The following is a 22,969-nucleotide window of genomic DNA, read 5'->3' on the forward strand; positions in this document are numbered from 1 at the left end:
GGGGGAACTCTCATTCCAGGACGTGTGATCCTCCCTCTCCCGGAACATGAGGAGTGGGGGGGGGGGGGGGAGAATCACGTGTCCTGGAGTGGGAGGAACTTGTGCTGATTACACAGAGCATGACACTATCAACTGGTCTGTAATAGGCTGAGAAGGGGGTTACTGCTCTTAGGGTTGTGATGGGGGTGTGTGTATCTAGCTGACTCTGTGCTTTTGGTTACAGGCAATGTCTGTGGATGTTCAGCTACAACACTATGAGATGCAGCAGAAACAATTTTTGCCCCTCCACCAGGAGTGGGATAATCAATTTAAAAAATGGCAGGAATTACTACAAACCTACCCACACAAGGACCAGCTGCAGACTTATCATGCCCAGTGGACATCATGGCAGGCACAGATGAAATCCACCAAATCTCAGATAAAAGAGAAAGTGGCCTCTCTGAAAAGTTTGAAGCAGCAGTATGGTGGCAATCACTACATGTCCGTGGTTCCTCAGTACTCTGCATTCCCGCCAGTCATGCCTCCTGCAATTCCACCATCGGTAGCATCAGGAATAAGTCTTCCTTTTACACCAGGACCACCAGGACCACCTCTGTATAGCACTGTTCCTCCTCCCCCCCTCCCTTCTGCACCAGTTTCAACGTATTCTGAGGCCACGCCGCCTCTCCCTCCTCTTACCACCCCTCCACAGCCACCTCCTCCCCCTCCTGTCACCACCTCGTCTGTAGAAGCTGTGCAGCCACCTATGCCACCTGTCAGTAGCACTGTCTGCCCTGAAGCACCACCTCCTCCAAATACCCATCTCCCAGAGTCTGCCACCCAGCTTGTTCCTTCATCTACAGAGGGCCCAAATGTACCATCAGCCGCAGGGGATGAGCAGTCAGGCCATCCCTATCAAACACATCAAGCTCTCCAAAGATATCCTCCACCAGAAGCACCTACTGCTAATCTCCCTGGTTCTAAATCACTAGAGAAACACACTGCTCCCAAAGACGATAACACAAATCCTGTAAATACTTCATCTGGGCAAATGAAACTGCCTGACCTGGAGCAAGCATCATCCATCCCACAGACCAACAGAGGGGGTCAGTTTGATGGGCCCAGAGGTCCTAGGTAAGCCAGTGTAAATGTATAGCTGCCAGTGTGTCTGTCTGAACCATATGTGAGTGCAGTTCACTCTGGACTAGATCATAAGAGCCACAGAGCTCCTAGCATGGTAACTTCACACATTTATAGCAAATCCTACTCTACGAAGCCGTGTGACGTGGCAGTGGTGCTGAGCAGTACCGTCAACCAATTTCTTATTTTCACACACAGCTAGGAGTGTATGAAATTGATTTAACTGGTTTCTGTACACGTTCAGTAGCTTGAAATTAGTTGTAATTAGTTTTTAGCACCAATACACAGGTGATGAAAAGATAGATGTTTTTTTTTGTTAGTCTTCTACACTCTCATTGATATAATAAGTCTGTTTATAGTTTAAACCTTAATTCCTGCAACTTTAAACTGCCAGAAAGTGGAGAAACTATAAAATGATAGTAGAAGGAAATGTCAGAATACCGAGCATCGTCATGTTACCTGTATGTGGGGTGAATGCTGGTTTACTTGTCCCTCTTGTCTTTTTCAGATTTGCCACCCAAGGTCAATGCTCTCCAGCATTAGGATTTCATACTCCTGGCCCTCGGGGACCACTTAGTTTTCATGGTCCTCGTGCTATGCTTGATGGAAAGAACTTTCAAGTTTCAAATTCTAGTACATCAACAGTAGGACCTCAAAATTCTGCTAACAATGCTTTTCCGGCTCAAAGCCAACAGTGGGTACAGGAGCAGCCAGTGGAATCTGGATCAGTGGACTCAACAAAGTCTTCTGACAACAAAACTCAGCAAAATTTAGAGTCTAGAGTCCAATTTCCAACTCCAAGTAAAGATACATGGGGACAAGGTTCATCAGATGGTAATAGAGATCTTGGAAAATGGGATAAAGCTGATCGTCCTTTACAGAGCAATATTTGCAGACCCGGAGAGTCTTTAGAAATGAAGTGGAATGAGCAGCAGGGCATGCCAGGAAACAGATGGGACAGATCAGAAGAACATTTACATAGATCATGGGATAGATCCATCATACCTCAAGAAAACAGTTGGGACAAGTCTGGAACACCAGCTTGTGATAAATGGGACAATAAAGAATCTTTTACTAATAGGGTGGACAGGTCAGGAGAGCTCCATTTAGAAAGTGTAGGTAGTTTGGAAGCACCTTCAAAGGGCATGTCTGATAACCCAGACAACCAGATATTAGATAGAGTTGAGGAACCGCCAAGGGATAAGTGGAGAGTACATGAAAGTTCTCATTTTGATAAATCTGATAATCCAAGGGACCACATGGGTAATAAATATGATGAACTGCGTGATGACATATGGAGTAATCCCAAAGGCCCCTTGCAAGATAGGTGTAGCAGTCCTGATAGGTTGCCTCAGGATAGGTGGGGTGGTCTAGAAAATGCCTCCCTTGACAGGATTGGTGGTGATAACTCTGGTTCTGACAGGTTGAGAATTCCTGAGGGTCCCCCACTGAACAGATTTGATGATCCTAAGGGTGCACCCAGTGAAAGGTTTGAAGATCATGTGAATCCCCCTTCTGACAGGCATGGTGAAACTGAAGAGCCCTCAAGGGATAGATATGGTGTTCCTGAGATTCCGTTTCGGGACAGGTTTGGTCACTCTGACTTACCTCCCCGGGGCAGATCTAGGTTTCCTGGTGGACCTCCACGTGGGAGGTTTGCGTTCCCTGAGGGACGCCCTCAAGACAGATTTGGTGTTCCAGGGGGACAGGTTCGGGAAAATGTTGGCACTCATGAGGGACTACCTAGAGACAGGTTTGGTGCTCCAGAGGGTACATTCCAGGACAGGTTCAGCTTTCCTGAGGATCTTCCAGACGATCGGTTTGGAGGGCCTGAGCTTCCTCCATCATGGGACCGGTTTGGGGGCCCTGAGCCAACTCAGGGCCAGTTTGGGGGGCCTGAGCCGACTTGGAACAGGTTTGGGGGGCCTGAGCCACCTCGGGACAGGTTTGGGGGGTTCGATCCTTCTCAGGAGTGGTTTGGCGGGCCTGAGCAGCCGCCTCCTCGGGGCCAATTTGGCGGGCATGAGCAGCCGCCGCCTCGGGCCCATTTTGGCGGGCCTGAGCAGCCGCCGCCTCAAGCCCATTTTGGCGGGCATGAGCAGCCCCCGCCTCGGGCCCATTTTGGCAGGCCTGAGCAGCCCCCGCCTCGGGCCCATTTTGGCGGGCCTGAGCAGCCGCCGCCTCGGGCCCATTTTGGCGATCCTGAGCAGCCGCCGCCTCGGGCCCATTTTGGCGGGCCTGAGCAGCCGCCGCCTCGGGGCCATTTTGGCGGGCCTGAGCAGCCGCCGCCTCGGGGCCATTTTGGCGGGCCTGAGCAGCCGCCGCCTCGGGGCAATTTTGGCGGGCCTGAGCAGCCGCCGCCTCGGGGCCATTTTGGCGGGCCTGAGCAGCTGCCGCCTCGGGGCCATTTTGGCGGGCCTGAGCAGCCGCCGCCTCGGGGCCGTTTTGGCGGGCCTGAGCAGCCACCTCGGGGCCGTTTTGGCGGGCCTGAGCAGCCTCGGGGCCGTTTTGGCGGGCCTGAGCAGCCTCCGCCTCATGACCGTTTTGGCGGGCCTGAGCAGCCTCCGCCTCATGACCGTTTTGGCGGGCCTGAGCAGCCTCTGCCTCATGACCGTTTTGGCGGGCCTGAGCAGCCTCCGCCTCCAGACCGGTTTGGTGTTTTCAAGGATACACACCAAGATAATTTCGAAATTTCTAAAGAACGACCAGAGGAGGAGAGGTTTGCCTCTCCTGAGGACAGTTGGGTTGATAAAAGGGTCCCTTTCAGTGACAGATGGGACTTTAGGGATAAAAAGAGCACAGGTAGACCAGAATGGCCAGATAATAAGAGTATTATGTTGGATAACCGGCCACCATTCCCCAGAGAATCTTCTTTGGAGAAACCTGAATTACATATGGATGAAAGATGGAATAGACAGGTGGAAGGTTTTGGTACTGCACCTGAAAACAAGATGGATGGACAAAATATTCCTCATGAGAGCAGGCCTGACAAGGAAGTTAAACTTCCTGGTGTTAATTTTAAAACAAATGAAAAAATTGTTGCTAATAAACCTATCGTATCTTACCAAAGCCAGTTCAGAAGGGGGAATCAGAGGGGCAGGGTGGCTAGTGCCCAGTTAGGGAAAATGCCGGGTTTTGGTAGTCATGGAGAAGCAAGATGGGAGCACCAAGATATAAAAATGCAAAATGTTGATGAACCTTCCAAAGCTGAAAGTCCAGCAGTGCAGGATGCCCCTAAAAATGTCAGCAACACCTCTCCTGGTTTTAACAAACCAGATGAAACAGACTCTGGTATGGCTAAAACAGAAGCTTCAGATCACACTGAGGCCCCTAATTCTAATAAGTCAGATAACCAAGTGTTACCTGTCACTGTGGCTCCAGTCCCTGCTTCTTTGGACACTGCTGTTCAGTTGGGTGGCCCTCATGTATCTAATACCAGTAGTTTAGATTCTTCAAAGTTGTCTGGCATCAGTAATTCATGTTCCTCACAGGCTCCTACACCTGGGGCTACACACCCAGATGTCCCTCAGATGCCAGACAACACCTCCCGTCCATCCACTGAAACTCTTGTTACCAGTAAGCAAGATGAATTGCAGGAGTCTAGAAATTCAGGTGTTCCTGATGGCCCTTCCCCTAATAAGCAGAATGACACTCAGACAACTTCCTTTGGTCAGTCAGGTGCCCCTCAGACCCCTCCTCCCATTAGGCCCGATACACCACAGACAACTGCTCTTGTAAAGCCCGGAGCTCTGCAAGTTTCTACCCCTGTCAGACCGGCTCCTCCCCGGGCTTCTCCAACTGTCACGCCGGGGGCCCCCCGGGCGCCTGCCCCTGTCACTCCAGGGGCCCCCCGGGCGCCTGCCCCTGTCACTGCGGGCGGCCCCCGGGCGCCTGTCACTGCGGGCGGCCCCCGGGCGCCTGCCCCTGTCACTGCGGGCGGCCCCCGGGCGCCTGCCCCTGTCACTGCGGGCGGCCCCCGGGCGCCTGCCCCTGTCACTGCGGGCGGCCCCCGGGCGCCTGCCCCTGTCACTGCGGGCGGCCCCCGGGCTCCTGCCCCTGTCACTTGCGGCGGCCCCCGGGCGCCTGTCACTGCGGGCGGCCCCCGGGCGCCTGCCCCTGTCACTGCGGGCGGCCCCCGGGCGCCTGCCCCTGTCACTGCGGGCGGCCCCCGGGCGCCTGCCCCTGTCACTGCGGGCGGCCCCCGGGCTCCTGCCCCTGTCACTGCGGGCGGCCCCCGGGCTCCTGCCCCTGTCACTGCGGGCGGCCCCCGGGCTCCTGCCCCTGTCACTGCGGGCGGCCCCCGGGCTCCTGCCCCTGTCACTGCGGGCGGCCCCCGTGCTCCTGCCCCTGTCACTTGCGGTGGCCCCCGGGCGCCTGCCCCTGTCACTGCGGGCGGCCCCCGGGCGCCTGCCCCTGTCACTGCGGGCGGCCCCCGGGCGCCTGTCACTGCGGGCGGCCCCCGGGCGCCTGCCCCTGTCACTGCGGGCGGCCCCCGGGCGCCTGCCCCTGTCACTGCGGGCGGCCCCCGGGCGCCTGCCCCTGTCTCTGCGGGCGGCCCCCGGGCGCCTGCTCCTGCCCCTGTCAGGCCGGGCGGCCCCCGGGCGCCTGCTCCTGCCCCTGTCAGGCCGGGGGCCCCCCGGGCGCCTGCCCCTTTCAGGCCGGGGGCCCCCCGGGCGCCTGCCCCTTTCACTGCGGGCGGCCCCCGGGCGCCTGCCCCTTTCACTGCGGGCGGCCCCCGGGCGCCTGCCCCTTTCACTGCGGGCGGCCCCCGGGCGCCTGCCCCTTTCACTGCGGGCGGCCCCCGGGCGCCTGCCCCTTTCACTGCGGGCGGCCCCCGGGCGCCTGCCCCTTTCACTGCGGGCGGCCCCCGGGCGCCTGCCCCTGTCAGATCTGGAGCTCCCAGACCACCAATGCCTGTCAGGAAGCAAGAGCTGAAAGAGGGAACCTCTGTATCTGCTGAAGTTGAAATTTCCAAAAACTTCTCTGCAACAAATGTTCAAGGGGTTAAAGGCAATATCTGTACTCCATCCATGATTGTGGCCCAGGATATTTATACAGGGGGTGATCCTGATACAAGAGTGAATAAATCACAGTATCAGTCAGGCCAAAAAAACATAATGGAAAGTCAACAATTATTTAAAACTCCTGTTCCAGAATCTCATCAGGGGCATTTAAGGCAAGACTATTCTAACCAAGACATAGACACTGCTGGAGCTTATATACACCATGAGTCAGACACACTTGAAGTTTTAAGGGATTTTGAAATGTTAGGTGATACTGAGCATTATCCAGATGACTGGCCCAGTCAGGGACATAGAAGAGAAAACTTTGAAACGTGTTTTGATTATCGGGGCAGGGGGAGGTCAAAAGGGTTTATAGATGATAGAATTCCACCGAGACCAGGAAATCGAGATGTAATGGATATTCCAGGTGGTAGAGGTTTTAGGCCAAGGGACCCATTTGTAGATGGGAGACCACCGTTTAGAGAGGGTCCAGATGATTTGCCACCTTTTCCTAGAGATAATTTCCTTGGAGAGCCAAGGTTTCCTGAGAGAGAGAGGTTGCCTTTAGATCCCATATTAGATGTTGGGAGGAGAGATTTTCCTTTGGAAGGAGAGAGAAATGTTTGGGAAAGAGACAGATATTGGCGAGATTGTGAGCCAGGTTTTCCCAGAGACCCATATTTTAGGGATGACAGAATTCCTTTCCATGTTCCATCTTTGCCTCGTGATATAGATGTTCGACGTGACCCTTGGTTTGATAGGCTTTTGGACAGGGATATGGACAGAGAGAGCTTTTTTGATAGGAGAGAGAGACCATATTTATTTGAACCGAATATTGGTAGAGATTATCCAAGAATTCCTGAACACTTGGATATTCCCCTCAGAGACAGGAACTGGCTGCCTCCTACACGACCCCTCTCTCCACATCGTCCATTCTCCCCAGTTCGAGCTCGTTCCCCACTGCCACCACTTCCCCCTCTTGATAGATATCTGGATGATGGGTGGAAAGTAGGTAGAGACCTAGAGGACAGAGATTTTCGGGACCGTGGGGAGCTTGTCGTTCGGGAATACCCAGAGCGTCCTTTATGGCACGATGACCGAAAACTTGTGTTTCCTGAAAGGCCAGATCTTGAGCCTAGAGATGATCGATGGTATCCATCTGAAGAAAGATCAGTGACTGAAGGACCTCAGGCTCCCATAGCTCCTATCTCATTGGTGCTCCCTGAACAGTCAGCAGTGCATGAACCTGAATCTGCTCCGTCTAGTATGGTAGCGCTGAGCCAGAGACAGCATGAGATCATACTGAAAGCTGCTCAGGAGCTGAAAATGCTCAGGTGAGTTACCAGTGGTCTTACATTACTCATGATTTAATAGCAACAGAATTATAACCTTTCACCACCTTTGTCCAATGCCTCTAGCAGTAGGGAATCTGTATAAGTAGCCTTATACGGAGCCATCAGACCACTGTGGCCTGACCTTTCCAGCACTGACCTCTGCTTTCCATTCTGTCAGAGACAAGGGAATATATAATGTGGTTTATTATCACACACTGCTCAACTGCTTAACTTTGCTGCAATAACCAAATGGTAATACTATTAGTGAAAACTGATGTCCCTATGGGAGATGCTGGAATTAATTCTTTTTTTGGATGCAGGACTTTACTGTTGTCTTTACATTGTACAGGGAGCAGAAAGAGCAGTTGGACAATTTGAAGAATTTTTTTGGTGATGCAGAACCTTCAGACCCTCTTCAGCAAACGCCCGTGGCAGTGGCAGATGTTCGACAGGTACTTTACATCCCAGTTCATTTTCCAGTTACAATGATATTTTGGTGATGTGATGTTGGATAAAGACATAGAATGCAGATAAGTAGTGTATGCTGGCATGTAGATATCTGGATGAGTAGTAATTGGTGTTTTCTCTTGGCAGCCTTCTGATGGGTTAGTAAAAGGAGAGATGTCGGCTTCTACCATTCTGCCCGCACCCATCGCTGAAAGAAGAGCTGCTGATCGCTGGGATGAGGACTCATTCAATGGGCTCTGGGAAGAAGAGAGAAGGACCCTCTCCGGAATTCAGCAGACTGTAGATTACGGACATGGACGAGGTGCGAGATCTCCCCATCACCATATGCTATGAACCAAGCAGAGTGCTGGGAATCTCATTCTCTTCTCTCTCCCTAGATCTTACCGTTGGAAAAGTAGAACAGACGCCTTATGGGGAGAGGGTGATGCTTCTGCCAGAGCCGACCTTGGAGCGGGGAGTTCCTCTATTCCATAAAGGTCGGTCACACGTGGGTTATCTCTTTAGTCTCTCTGGTAACATTGTGATGTAGCCACATTCTTGTGTATTAAAGTGTACACTTCACTGGAGGGAGCCGCAAGATACGTACACCAAGAAGTCATTGTACCCACTTCTCCTGTTACTGTATCAGAAGATTATTATATAATAATGTATAACTACAGCATACATCATTCGGCATGCCTTCATATCCTGTTATTTCCACATGCCCCCCTTTGTGTGCTACTCTCGATGGCGTGTGTGCTGACATGGGCTGACTTTGCCACCATGCTTTAAGGGGTTTCACTGGCTTTCGGTGATGTTGCTTCGCCATATCAGCCATTTACTGACTGAGCATTAACTGCGCTCCAACATAGCGTCCGTTGAAAGGAGGTTTCATTGCCACCACCAAGCTCCTTGACCGGTACCTGGAACAACTCCCACCTCGTGGGTAATATGTAGCTGCTGCTGCGCATCTTTGCTGGTTGCTCTGGCTGAATCATTCCTGACCACGTTACTATGGATCAGGGTAGCTGGACCGGAGGGAGATGTATAACTGACACAGTTATGTTACCAACTTTACATGGCCCTTTTATTCAGATTTTACACACAGGGTTGGAGGGTGTACACGAGCCCCATTAACTAATCCTGACTGACCCCGTTATCTCTGCTCAAGGACCACCTGTCCTGATGTATCCGACTGCCCACCTTCCCCACACAGCACAGAGCTGGGGGGAGGTTGTACTTGTTCCATATTTGTTTTGTGATCACTGCGCTACTATGCTGATTATAAACACCCTCATGCAAGCTTTCTTTGTCTAGATTATTTGATTGACTGCTATGATCGAGACCTCAGGGACCGGGATCCCTACATTGAACGACAGAGCAGTAAAACCCTTGATCGTCGGGAGTATGAGAGAGAGCGAGAAAGAGATCGGGACCGTTCAGACACTCACAGAGAACGTGGAGAGCATGACCGGGAACGGTTTGACCGTCACTCTCGAGAAGATAGGTAGGTGACCACTGTGATGAGAGAGGACTTATTTCACAGATTCTTTGTTTTGTGGCTCACACCTTTACACCCGTGTTTAGGTCATCCTCTTACCGTGACAAAGAAAGCTCCAGCCGTCGCAGTGACCGGAAGCCAGAGAGGGCAGTGTACGACGCGCCACCACAGTCTTTTGGTGGTAAGGAAACGGACACCCTGATTTCTTTAAAAAAATATATATATATTTTGGGAGGAGCTGAATATAAAAGCTGTTTTCTGTCCAGCAGGTACCCGTAGAAGTTACCCAGAGGAGAGGCCGGGGATGCCCCCTCCCGTGACCGCACCTCCACCAGAGAAGAAACCAGAAACCAAAAATGTGGATGATCTGCTGAAGGCACCAGGCCGTGAGAGCCGGCCGGACAGGGTAAGGCAGTTGTAGCAAAGGGTTAGGTCAGCCGCCTCATTACTAAGTAAGGACCTAGAGCTGAACCTTATTTCTACTCCACTAGATCGTCGTCATCATGAGGGGATTGCCTGGCAGTGGGAAGACGCACGTAGCTAAACTCATCAGGGTGAGTATCTGCAAATCTAACTAATGTCATACAAAATCACTTTATTAAAAACATAATATAACAAATGATGCAGCTTCATTCAAAGAAATATATATTTATAATATATCAGAATAAAAATTAAAAAGTCCAATAGAATTGTAATTAATAAGGACCCAATGTAGATTGACTGATGGTCTATTATCAGTAATAGGATAACTACAGTGCACTTGTAGGGAAATATTACCATATGTGTACTTTACATGTGATGCCTCCAAACGATAATGAACACCCAGTGTAGTAAGCAGGACGGTATAATCCACTGCGGGTACCTAGAAACAGCCTGTGCCGTTGGCTGCAGCGTCCCTCCGATCCCTCACTACACTTTAATGCCGGTTACCTGGCGGTTTCTTGTACTTATGTCTTTGTTCCCAATTCCAGAATTGGATTGATCAAGTCCACAGTTAAATAATTGGAGACTCTGTTAGAATTATTATAATAAATTATAAATTCATTTGATTTCCTTATTGGGGATCTCACAGAAGCGTCCAATATTATTCGTCCTTTTGGATAGGATAAAACAAATTTCCCTGTGTGTCACCTCCTGCCCCTCGCTGGGTGGGATTCTTCTTCTGAGTCCTATTGTCCCATTTCCTTTCCTTATCCAGGATAAAGAAGTGGAATGTGGGGGCTCTGCTCCCAGAGTGCTGAGTCTGGATGACTATTTCATCACGGAGGTGGAGAAGGTGGAGAAAGACCCAGAGTCTGGGAAAAGAGTAAAAAGAAAGGTGAGGAAACTGGGGTACTTATGTTGTACAGTATATCCCCATACGGTATGCGTTTGTTGCCATCCTCGGGCTGTATGCGTTTGTTGCCATCCTCGGGCTGTATGCGTTTGTTGCCATCCTCTGGCTGTATGCGTTTGTTGCCATCCTCTGGCTGTATGCGTTTGTTGCCATCCTCTGGCTGTATGCGTTTGTTGCCATCCTCGGGCTGTATGCGTTTGTTGCCATCCTCGGGCTGTATGCGTTTGTTGCCATCGTCGGGCTGCATGCGCTCGCTGCGTCGCATCCTCGGGCTGCATGCGTTCGTTGCGTCCTCAGGCTGCATGCGTTCGTTGCGTCCTCGGCCTGTATGCGTTCGTTGCGTCCTCGGCCTGTATGCGTTTGTTGCCATCCTCGGGCTGTATGCGTTTGTTGCCATCCTCGGGCTGCATGCGTTCGTTGCGTCCTCGGGCTGTATGCGTTTGTTGCCATCCTCGGGCTGTATGCGCTCGCTGCGTTGCATCCTCGGGCTGTATGCGCTCGCTGCGTTGCATCCTCGGGCTGTATGCGTTCGTTGCGTCCTCGGGCTGTATGCGTTCGTTGCGTCCTCGGGCTGTATGCGTTCGTTGCGTCCTCGGGCTGTATGCGTTCGTTGCGTCCTCGGGCTGTATCATCATCATCATCATCATTTATTTATATAGCGCCACTAATTCCGCAGCGCTGTACAGAGAACTCATTCACATCAGTTCCTGCCCCATTGGAGCTTACAGTCTAAATTCCCTACTATAGACACGCACTCACACACAGACAGACAGACAGAGAGAGAGACTAGGGTCAATTTTTTTTTTTTTTTTTTTTTTATTGCAGCCAATTAACCTACCAGTATGTTTTTGGAGTGTGGGAGGAAACCGGAGCACCCGGAGGAAACCCACGCAAACACAGGGAGAACATACAAACTCCACACAGATAGGGCCATGGTCGGGAATTGAACTCATGACCCCAGTGCTGTGAGGCAGACATGCTAACCACTACGCCACTGTGCTGCCCTGTATGCGTTCGTTGCGTCCTCGGGCTGTATGCGTTCGTTGCGTCCTCGGGCTGTATGCGTTCGTTGCGTCCTCGGGCTGTATGCGTTTGTTGCGTCCTCGGGCTGTATGCGCCCGTTCCGCCCTCGGGTTGCACGCGCGCTGCGTTGCATCCTCGGGCTGCATGTGTTCGTTGCCATCCTCGGGCTGCATGCGTTTGTTGCCATCCTCGGGCTGTATGCGTTTGTTGCCATCCTCGGGCTGTATGCGTTTGTTGCCATCCTCGGGCTGTATGCGTTTGTTGCCATCCTCGGGCTGTATGCGTTTGTTGCCATCCTCGGGCTGTATGCGTTTGTTGCCATCCTCGGGCTGTATGCGTTTGTTGCCATCCTCGGGCTGTATGCGTTTGTTGCCATCCTCGGGCTGTATGCGTTTGTTGCCATCCTCGGGCTGTATGCGTTTGTTGCCATCCTCGGGCTGTATGCGTTTGTTGCCATCCTCGGGCTGTATGCGTTTGTTGCCATCCTCGGGCTGTATGCGTTTGTTGCCATCCTCGGGCTGTATGCGTTTGTTGCTATCCTCGGGCTGTATGCGTTTGTTGCCATCCTCGGGCTGTATGCGTTTGTTGCCATCCTCGGGCTGTATGCGTTTGTTGCCATCCTCGGGCTGTATGCGTTTGTTGCCATCCTCGGGCTGTATGCATTTGTTGCTATCCTCGGGCTGTATGCGTTTGTTGCCATCCTCGGGCTGTATGCGTTTGTTGCCATCCTCGGGCTGTATGCGTTTGTTGCCATCCTCGGGCTGCATGCGCTCGCTGCGTTGCGTCCTCGGGCTGTATGCGTTCGTTGCGTTGCGTCCTCGGGCTGTATGCGTTCGTTGCGTCCTCGGGCTGTATGCGTTTGTTGCCATCCTCGGGCTGCATGCGCTCGCTGCGTTGCGTCCTCGGGCTGCATGCGCTCGCTGCGTTGCGTCCTCGGGCTGTATGCGTTCGTTGCGTCCTCGGGCTGTATGCGTTCGTTGCGTCCTCGGGCTGTATGCGTTCGTTGCGTCCTCGGGCTGTATGCGTTCGTTGCGTCCTCGGGCTGTATGCGTTCGTTGCGTCCTCGGGCTGTATGCGTTCGTTGCGTCCTCGGGCTGTATGCGCCCGTTCCGCCCTAGGGTTGCACGCGCGCTGCGTTGCGTCCTCGGGCTGCATGTGTTCGTTGCGGTGCAGCCTCGGGCTTTATGTATCCGGTACGTTGCATCCTCAAGCTGTATGCGTTTGGTGCGTTGCTGCAGGTTATGGAGTACGAGTATGAACCGGAAATGGAGGAGATTTATCGCAGCGGCATGTTAAAGACATTCAAAAAGACGCTGGATGATGGATTCTTCCCGTTCATCATCTTGGACAGTATCCATGACCGTGTGCGACACTTTGAGCAGTTCTGGAGTACAGCAAAGACTAAGGGATTTGAGGTGACGTTGTAGTGTTCTGTCCATGTGTGTACTTGTGTATAACCATCAGGTTCTCCATGCAGACAGTCGGCTTGGAGGTAAATCAGGTGACTCAGCAGTTCTTCTGTTACAGGTGTACCTAGCTGAAATCACTGTGGACACCCAGACATGTGCAAAACGAAATGTGCACGGGCGCAAGCTGAAGGACATCAGTAAGGTAAATACCCTGTGTGTATGGGGTGTACTGACACTTGGTACCGAGAGCTTCTTACTTACTTCTTCCCTTTCAGATGACCGATAACTGGGAACCAGCTCCGCGACATATGATCCGCTTGGATATCCGCTCCCTGCTTCAGGATGCAGCCATAGAAGAGGTACAATTCCTTATTAGAATAGGATCTAGCTGGAGATACCTTGACTGGCTGTTTCCTATGCCCTAAAAATCTTGTTATATGCTTTATTATTATTTTGTTTATAAAAATAAACAACAAAATAACTGAAGTACAAAAGTGACAGAATGACATAAGTACAAACAATACACTTTTATAATTGCATATGGAAAACATTAGAAGAGAGGTAAATGGAACTTTTTCTAATCGGTATAAAGTTTTAAGTGTAGTACCTCAGGTACCGTGCTGGGGCCACTCCTTGGTGACCTTGGTGATGGTTTAGAGAGCAATGTTTACATTTTTGCAGATGACCCTAAACTCTGTGGGGCATATTCAATTCCGATCCGATCCGCGTTACCGCGGAAAATGCGCAGTACTGCCAGTAATGCGGTACCGCAATAACGCAGATTTTCGTACGCAGCCCAAAATCCACGTTATTGCGGTACCGCGGATTAGGTTCGCGGCCGTTCCGGCGCGATCCCGCGGATCGGGATCGGAATTGAATATGCCCCTGTAAGGTAATAAAATCGGAGTAAGATGTAGTTTCTCTACAGAGGGACTTAAATAAACTGGAGGATTGGGCGGCCAAATGGAAGTTAGCACAGATAAATGTAAGGTTATGCATTTTGGGATCAAAACAAGCAGGCAATCTATAAATTAAATGGGATTAATTTATGGGAATCTATAATAGAAAAGGATTTGGGAGTGCTTGTAGATAGTAGACTTGGCAATAGTGCTCAATGTCAAGCAGCAGCTGCAAGGGCAAATAAAGTATTGGCATGCATAAAAAAGGGCATAGATGCAAGGGAAGAAGGTGTAATTTTGACACTGTATAAATCGTTGGTAAGACCTCATCTTGAATATGCAGTACAGTTCTGGGCACCACTCTATAAAAATGATATTTTGTAGCTAGAAAGGGTTCAGAGAAGGGCGGCAAAATTGATAAAGGGTTTGGAGTCATTAAGTTATGAGGAAAGGTTAGCCAGTTTAGGCATGTTTACTTTAGAGAAGAGGCGTCTAAGGGGAGATATGATTACTATGTACAAATACATTAGGGGTCAATACAGAGAACTTTCATGGGAACTTTTTACCCCAAGGACTATATACAGGACACACAGTCACCCCCTAAGGTTAGAGGAGAGGAAGTTTCACAACCACCAAAGGAAGGGATTCTTTACAGTAAGGGCAGTCAAGATATGGAATTCATTGCCAGGGAAGGTTGTGATGGCAGATTCAATAGATATGTTTAAGAAAGGGTTAGACAAATTTTTAGCGGAAAGGTGTATCCAGGGATACGACCGTTAATTAAAATGAAGGATAGTAGTGGATATAGGGTAAAAATAGGACTGTAATATTGAGTCTGGGGGATTTTCCACAATTGAAACAGATTGGCGGTTGCTTACTCTGGATTAATTTCAAATATAAGTGCAGGATCGCAGGAGATCCAAAATAGGTTGAACTTGATGGACTGGTGTCTTTATTCAACCTCATCAACTATGTACTATGTAGAGGGCTTACAAGAATGGGCTACCTGAATGAAGACAGGGAGCCGGTGGGTGTAGTGACTTGCAGAGATTCCTATAAATTCCCAGGTTGCTTTTATGTTGTTGGCATATACATGCGGACATAGAAGGATGTTAGTAGTGGTCAGTGTAGGTCAGACTATATATAGGTCTCTGTGTGTGTGTTGGGGAATTTAGACTACAAGCTACAATGGGGCAGGGACTGATGTGAGTGAGTTCTCTGTACAGCGCTGCGGAATTAGTGGCGCTATATAAATAGCTGATGATGATGATGACTATAGGACACGAGTCCTAATGCAGTGTCTCGGTCCGAGCAGCTCTGTGTGATCTGAATACCATGCTTTTTCCCAGGTTGAAATGGAGGATTCTGAGCCAAGTACGGAGCCAGAGAAAGAAGTGAAGGAGCCATTGGAGGAGGAGGACTCTGATCGGGTAGGAGAGGCTGCTTTTCCAGAAATGCTTGAAAGGTTACATTTCCCCCACTGACACTCTCTTTATTGACCAAAGCTGCCCCCCGAGAAAATGAGACCTTTTCACTCTCTCTTCCTAAAACTTGCCGAGTGCAATACTGGGGCCAGTATATATATATACTGCAATCTATGTGCCCGTGCTGGAAATCTATATTATGTTAGATGTAGAGAAGACCGTCCGTGTTCTCCCCAGAAAATGTCTCCAGCCGGTGGCATTAAGAAGTAGCTGGTTGGGGGCAGTGTAATACTTTGCAGTAATATTGATAATTGTATTGCCCACACCCGCCAGGACTGGTGGTCAGTGGTCTAACACACTGCTGGCTGTAATAGTGCCTGTTCTAATAGGAGAAACAATGGTTTATTCTAATAGGACTCTGTTGGGCTCCAAGAGCCAGGTGGAGCACCCGGGGAGAACACTGACCGTGTACATCACTGCTCCCTTTGTTATCCCTGAACTCTGTGCATCCATCACACCCCTCCTCGTCCCCTGTCCCCTGAAATGAGAATTTCTCATTCTCCTTGCTGCGTCCCCGGCCTGTGTCCCCCTTCTCCGCGTCCCCGGCCTGTGTCCCCCTTCTCCGCCTCCCCGGCCTGTGTCCCCCTTCTCCGCCTCCCCGGCCTGTGTCCCCCTTCTCCGCCTCCCCGGCCTGTGTCCCCCTTCTCCGCCTCCCCGGCCTGTGTCCCCCTTCTCCGCCTCCCCGGCCCGTGTCCCCCTTCTCCGCGTCCCCGGCCCGTGTCCCCCTTCTCCGCGTCCCCGGCCCGTGTCCCCCTTCTCCGCCTCCCCGGCCCGTGTCCCCCTTCTCCGCCTCCCCGGCCCGTGTCCCCCTTCTCCGCCTCCCCGGCCCGTGTCCCCCTTCTCCGCCTCCCCGGCCCGTGTCCCCCTTCTCCGCCTCCCCGGCCCGTGTCCCCCTTCTCCGCCTCCCCGGCCCGTGTCCCCCTTCTCCGCCTCCCCGGCCCGTGTCCCCCTTCTCCGCCTCCCCGGCCCGTGTCCCCCTTCTCCGCCTCCCCGGCCCGTGTCCCCCTTCTCCGCCTCCCCGGCCCGTGTCCCCCTTCTCCGCCTCCCCGGCCCGTGTCCCCCTTCTCCGCCTCCCCGGCCCGTGTCCGCCTTCTCCGCCTCCCCGGCCCGTGTCCCCCTTCTCCGCCTCCCCGGCCCGTGTCCCCCTTCTCCGCCTCCCCGGCCCGTGTCCCCCTTCTCCGCCTCCCCGGCCTGTGTCCGCCTTCTCCGCCTCCCCGGCCTGTGTCCCCCTTCTCCGCCTCCCCGGCCTGTGTCCCCCTTCTCCGCCTCCCCGGCCCGTGTCCCCCTTCTCCGCCTCCCCGGCCCGTGTCCCCCTTCTCCGCCTCCCCGGCCGTGTCCCCCTTCTCCGCCTCCCCGGCCCGTGTCCCCCTTCTCCGCCTCCCCGGCCCGTGTCCCCCTTCTCCGCCTCCCCGGCCCGTGTCCCCCTTCTCCGCCTCCCCGGCCCGTGTCCCCCTTCTCCGCCTCCCCGGCCCGTGTCCCCCTTCTCCGCCTCCCCGGCCCGTGTCCCCCTTCTCCGCCTCCCCGGCCCGTGTCCCCCTTCTCCGCCTCCCCGGCCTGTGTCCGCCTCCCCGGCCTGTGTCCCCCTTCTCCGCCTCCCCTACCTCGTTCCTCCCCCTCCAGTGATGAAGTGTGCAGGTGATTATGTATGTTTCTGTGCGCTGGGTCCCGTAATGTCTGGTTGTCTTATTTCAGATTGTCCTTGTTTCTTATTAACCCTTCCAGCTTTCTTTCCTGTGACATAGGGTAATCTTCCGAAAAGCAAATGGGAAATGGATACCTCTGAAGCTAAACTTGGTGAGTGTCTGCGGCCGCCTTTCTTCGTGTTAGTGAAGGATAAACGTTACACTGTGTAATGTCACAGGATCACATGCGTCATGTGTACGTCCTTCCTCATGGTCCGTGTTATCAGTGATCTGGAAATCTAATGAAACAAAATCCCAAATTTCTGAAACATCACAGCATTGTAAACAGAAAAAAATGAGTTGGGTAAAAGTGTTTACTTGTCGTCTGTGTAACCTCTGCCCAAATATGGAAGTATAGATGTGTGTGATAGATATATATATATATATATATATATATATATATATATATATATCTATGACACACACACACACACACAACACACACACAACACATACAACACATACACCCGGGGCCACGCAGAGGTTGGAGGGCCAGTTCTCACAAACATACACCCGGGGCCACACAGAGGTTGGAGGGCCAGTTCTCACAAACATACACCCGGGGCCACACAGAGGTTGGAGGGCCAGTTCTCACACACATACACCCGGGGCCACACAGAGGTTGGAGGGCCAGTTCTCACAAACATACACACATACACCCGGGGCCACACAGAGGTTGGAGGGCCAGTTCTCACACACATACACCTGGGGCCACACAGAGGTTGGAGGGCCAGTTCTCACAAACATACACACATACACCCGGGGCCACACAGAGGTTGGAGGGCCAGTTCTCACAAACATACACACATACACCCGGGGCCACACAGAGGTTGGAGAGCCAGTTCTCACAAACATACACCTGGGGCCACACAGAGGTTGAAGGGCCAGTTCTCACACACACAACACATACACCCGGGGCCACACAGAGGTTGGAGGGCCATTTCTCACAAACACACACATACACCCGGGGCCACACAGAGGTTGGAGAGCCAGTTCTCACACACATACACCCGGGGCCACACAGAGGTTGGAGGGCCAGTTCTCACAAACATACACCCGGGGCCACACAGAGGTTGGAGGGCCAGTTCTCACACACATACACCTGGGGCCACACAGAGGTTGAAGGGCCAGTTCTCACACACACAACACATACACCCGGGGCCACACAGAGGTTGGAGGGCCATTTCTCACAAACATACACATACACCGGGGCCACACAGAGGTTGGAGGGCCATTTCTCACAAACACACACATACACCCGGGGCCACACAGAGGTTGGAGGGCCATTTCTCACAAACACACACACACACACCCGGGGCCACACAGAGGTTGGAGGGCCAGTTCTCACAAACACACACACACCCGGGGCCACACAGAGGTTGGAGGGCCAGTTCTTGGCCATACAGAAGTTGGTGTTAATATACCAGTGTGATTATGATGTATACTATACTGTAGGATGATATGTGTACATTTCTTTATCTATAGTGATGCTAATTGATGTAGGAGCAGTGAGAGTAATACTATGTAACCGTTTGGTACTAGTACCCGGTTGTTGACATTTTCTGTGTTGCTCTTGGTACATTGACAAGCTGCGTCCCCGGGCCGTGTCCCCCTTCTCCGCGTCCCCGGGCCGTGTCCCCCTTCTCCGCGTCCCCGGGCCGTGTCCCCCTTCTCCGCGTCCCCGGGCCGTGTCCCCCTTCTCCGCGTCCCCGGGCCGTGTCCCCCTTCTCCGTGTCCCCCTTCTCCGTGTCCCCCTTCTCCGTGTCCCCCTTCTCCGTGTCCCCCTTCTCCGCGTCCCCCTTCTCCGCGTCCCCCTTCTCCGCGTCCCCCTTCTCCGCGTCCCCCTTCTCCGCGTCCCCGGTCCGATGGTTCTACCCAGTCTCAGGGCTCAGCAGTCTGGGTGCACATCCAGGACTGATCAGTGGAAAACCCTTTGTCGCAATTGAAATAAAAATACATGAGAAATAAAAACTAAACCATTTAATAAAAAAATCCAAATTGCTAATAAAATAGACATATTGCTATGAATCTAGATGGAAAGAATAAAGTTAGATGTACAGTATTATGTAAGGATATCCACATGAAAAACTACTAAATCTATTTTTTGCATGATCCCTATAAATTCATATTTACTCAACCATGGTAGTTAAAAAAGACCCATTTATCCTTAAATAAAAAACTGTACATTTGTGTAGAGTCAAAAATAGAAAACCTTTCTGGTGAAACGGATATGGCACAACGGCGCGGGAGTGGTGGAGCCAGCTGTGGAACGGTTACTGATTGGCTGATGATTGTATAATGCACCTTGACTGATATTAGTTATAGACACGGGTCAGCAACAGTGAGGTCATACCTACATAGAATTTTGTTTCCTAAAATTCAGCACCATGTTATAATGAAATGCTTTAATAGCTGACAAACTACAGAAACGCAACAAATCTCACGTTATCTCATATAACCATTGATATTGAGTGATAAAAAAAAATATTTTTACCTAATTTATTGAAAGTTCTGCTGACCGTTACATTTCTTTTGTGTTTGATTGTGACCAAAGTTTCTTAAGTTTCACTGTTTTTAATTAATATTTTGTAAGCTTAAGTATTTGTCAATTAACATTGTGCAAGAAGGCAATGGCAAAATGTGTAAATTCAATACGCCACCACAACGTATATAAGACAATATGTAGAAAGTATACTGAGGCCAGGAGAGCCTCGTCCTTGGGGGCCATATGACCTGTCAGCTCACACCCTATGATAAGCGCATTCCTTGTTCTGTGGGCAGGCTCTGACTCGCTCTTTCTTATTGTGTTGATAAAGAATTCAAGTGCCCAGATATCAATCAAGCATTATCCATTTATTGTAATCGCAGTGGTGACAAATCTGAACAGACAAAGCCAATGCAAGGGATTTATACCCTTCTGTAAAAGAAGACGTAATAGCGCAGCAAATCTTTCATGTTCATTTAATTACCAATCTCATTAAATGCTCACAAAGGCAGTTTACCCAGAAATACTGTTCTGTTTCTGCTTTGCGTTAGATGTCTGTATTGCTATATACTAGTCACATGTACACCATATCAGACACCCTAGATGTGGGGCTTAGATCCACATACACAGGGTACACATCATTTCCTTCCAGCCACTTACACACAAATTCTGCTATACATTCATACAGTCATGCAGATAACCATACACACATCATAGGTGCAATATTGCATGCAGAAGTAGAGCTTCATTTAACATATATCTTCTATACCGATCTTACACTTAATATAAAACTGTTTATAGATCGTACGATACATCTTTAAGTTTCTTTTCATCTGAATTCTTTTCCTGTTTTATAGATGTATATTCCATTACTGTTTTCTCGTTGGCAGCATTAGCTCAGTATTCCTCTATAAATAACAGGAATCTGTGCTAGATTATTTTAGACACTGTAGATCCTTGTCCAATGTATAGCTTAATCCCAATACAGTATGACTGCTGCCCCAGTGTATATATAACATGGTCCCATTATGTTCCATAATGCCATATACTCCATAACACCTGTATGTATCTCCCACTTCATGACAGCATGTTATGTATTCCCAGTATATACACCATTGTTATATACACTGTATTCCTGTATGGTACAGTCCCATATTCTCTATTGCTCCCATAGTGTATTAGCCATATACTGTCCCCGATGTGTATCCTATATGCTCCATATACTGTAGGGAATAACACTTGCTGTTCACCTAGGAGATCCCGTAGAAGGGAGAGTGCACAGGTGATGGGCGCACGATACATGTGCATGGAACAGCGGAAGAGCCACCCTCCCTTTCACAGGGGTAGAGCGGGTCTGATTCTGTACTCTGGTCCCTGTGTGACTGACACATATGATTACTATGTGTATTACACCAGGGAGAGGGTCGTAGGTTAAGAAATAAAGTACGTAAGTGGTAGAGAGAGAAATGGGTCATGTGACTGACATGTGTGGGTGCTGTAATAATACTAAAGCAATAGCAGAAATTAGCAGGGCTAGAATAAAAGTATTAATAAGCAATAAATAATAGAAAATAAAATGTATTTAATAAGTAATAATATGGTCCTAATCTGTAGCATTGCAGTGTCGTCTTCAGTGGATCCAACTCTGCAGCTATAATAAGGAAATTCTTGTGTGTCCCTTCTGAACTTACAGTAATAAATAATATATATATGTTAATAAATATATGTTAAGTGCTGCAATTTGTCCTAATTACCTTCTATCTATAAAAGAAAGGTTGGCTGGGCGAAATCATTCTTCATCAATAACAGCGCTGTAATGTCATATAGCCTGATATATGCCGCTTAGTTCTGGGACAGAAATGGGGTACTGGTCTCCTTAATGTGATATTCATCTGGTGTTATAGTGTAAATGTCCGTCCTTTAATAATGTGCATGTATTTGGTGTTTTCTCTGAGAGGGAATTGCATTTATCAGTCATTTTATTGGTCTGCACCAAGGATATTAATGTACAGAAATAATGAATCAGAAGTGTGTACAATTACAGCACTCCGGTCTGTACCTTTAGTTGTGGGTATATTTATATGAATGGATTCTGAAATATATTCTAGAAAATGATCTATGTTGGCATGGTGAATCATTGGCCGTCCATTTCAGTCTGTGAGCAGGTGAGTTTCACTCTCAATCTTGGTTGTGCAATTAAAGTGATAAATTAGGATTTTGTAAAACTGTTTTAGACTTGTTCCCCACGTCAGTCTGGTACATGAGTTCTAGGTGTAAAAGATGAAGTGTGTACGTGGGGGAGAACTAGTTGAAGGATAGAAGACAAACAATAATTATAAATCAAATATATTCAGCTTGTGGTAAAGTTATTACTGGTGTAGAGTAGGGATCAGTATTAGTCCCTATACTTTATTAGTAATGACCCTGTAGATGGCTTAGAGAGTAAGGTGTCCATGTCTGCTGATGGCACTAAGCTCTAGGGGTAGATGGCTTGGAGAGTAAGGTGTCCATGTCTGCTGATAGCACTAAGCTCTAGAGGTAGATGGCTTGGAGAGTAAGGTGTCCATGTCTGCTGATAGCACTAAGCCGTGTAGGGATATTAGGGGTGTAGAGTAGGGATCAGTATTAGTCCCTATACTTAGTAATGACCCTGTAGATGGCTTAGAGAGTAAGGTGTCCATGTCTGCTGATAGCACTAAGCTCTAGGGGTAGATGGCTTAGAGAGTAAGGTGTCCATGTCTGCTGATAGCACTAAGCTCTAGGGGTAGATGGCTTAGAGAGTAAGGTGTCCATGTCTGCTGATGGCACTAAGCTCTAGGGGTAGATGGCTTGGAGAGTAAGGTGTCCATGTCTGCTGATAGCACTAAGCTCTAGGGGTAGATGGCTTGGAGAGTAAGGTGGCCATGTCTGCTGATAGCACTAAGCTCTAGGGGTAGATGGCTTAGAGAGTAAGGTGTCCATGTCTGCTGATAGCACTAAGCCGTGTAGGGATATTAGGGGTGTAGAGTAGGGATCAGTATTAGTCCCTATACTTAGTAATGACCCTGTAGATGGCTTAGAGAGTAAGGTGTCCATGTCTGCTGATAGCACTAAGCTCTAGGGGTAGATGGCTTAGAGAGTAAGGTTTCCATGTCTGCTGATAGCACTAAGCTCTAGGGGTAGATGGCTTAGAGAGTAAGATGTCCATGTCTGCTGATGGCACTAAGCTCTAGGGGTAGATGGCTTGGAGAGTAAGGTGTCCATGTCA

General features: G+C 50.3%; 2 protein-coding genes across 2 annotated transcripts in view; both read left to right on the forward strand.

Moving 5' to 3' along the window:
• The window catches only part of YLPM1 (YLP motif containing 1), a 31,326-nt gene extending 13,725 nt beyond the window's left edge, over positions 1–17,601 (forward strand). Inside the window, exons 4-18 of the mRNA XM_075194190.1 lie at positions 224–1,113; positions 1,628–7,456; positions 7,806–7,908; positions 8,051–8,225; positions 8,302–8,400; positions 9,221–9,410; positions 9,491–9,585; positions 9,674–9,810; positions 9,896–9,958; positions 10,603–10,722; positions 13,002–13,178; positions 13,291–13,374; positions 13,448–13,531; positions 15,421–15,501; positions 17,298–17,601. Of these exons, the coding sequence (XP_075050291.1) occupies positions 224–1,113; positions 1,628–7,456; positions 7,806–7,908; positions 8,051–8,225; positions 8,302–8,400; positions 9,221–9,410; positions 9,491–9,585; positions 9,674–9,810; positions 9,896–9,958; positions 10,603–10,722; positions 13,002–13,178; positions 13,291–13,374; positions 13,448–13,531; positions 15,421–15,501; positions 17,298–17,408 (8,238 nt within the window). The 3' untranslated portion in view covers positions 17,409–17,601. The remainder of the gene's footprint in view (positions 1–223; positions 1,114–1,627; positions 7,457–7,805; positions 7,909–8,050; positions 8,226–8,301; positions 8,401–9,220; positions 9,411–9,490; positions 9,586–9,673; positions 9,811–9,895; positions 9,959–10,602; positions 10,723–13,001; positions 13,179–13,290; positions 13,375–13,447; positions 13,532–15,420; positions 15,502–17,297) is intronic.
• Positions 17,602–17,652: 51 nt separating this feature from the next.
• On the forward strand, positions 17,653–22,954 carry LOC142121371 (uncharacterized). Its single transcript, XM_075194191.1, has 4 exons — positions 17,653–17,912; positions 17,959–18,096; positions 18,142–22,281; positions 22,396–22,954. Exons 1-3 carry the CDS (start codon positions 17,653–17,655, stop codon positions 18,695–18,697), a joined length of 954 nt encoding a protein of 317 aa, XP_075050292.1. The 3' UTR covers positions 18,698–22,281; positions 22,396–22,954.
• Positions 22,955–22,969: the final 15 nt, after the last annotated feature.

The sequence above is a fragment of the Mixophyes fleayi genome, unplaced genomic scaffold (assembly GCF_038048845.1).
Source record: "Mixophyes fleayi isolate aMixFle1 unplaced genomic scaffold, aMixFle1.hap1 Scaffold_2097, whole genome shotgun sequence".
Lineage (NCBI taxonomy): Eukaryota > Metazoa > Chordata > Amphibia > Anura > Limnodynastidae > Mixophyes > Mixophyes fleayi.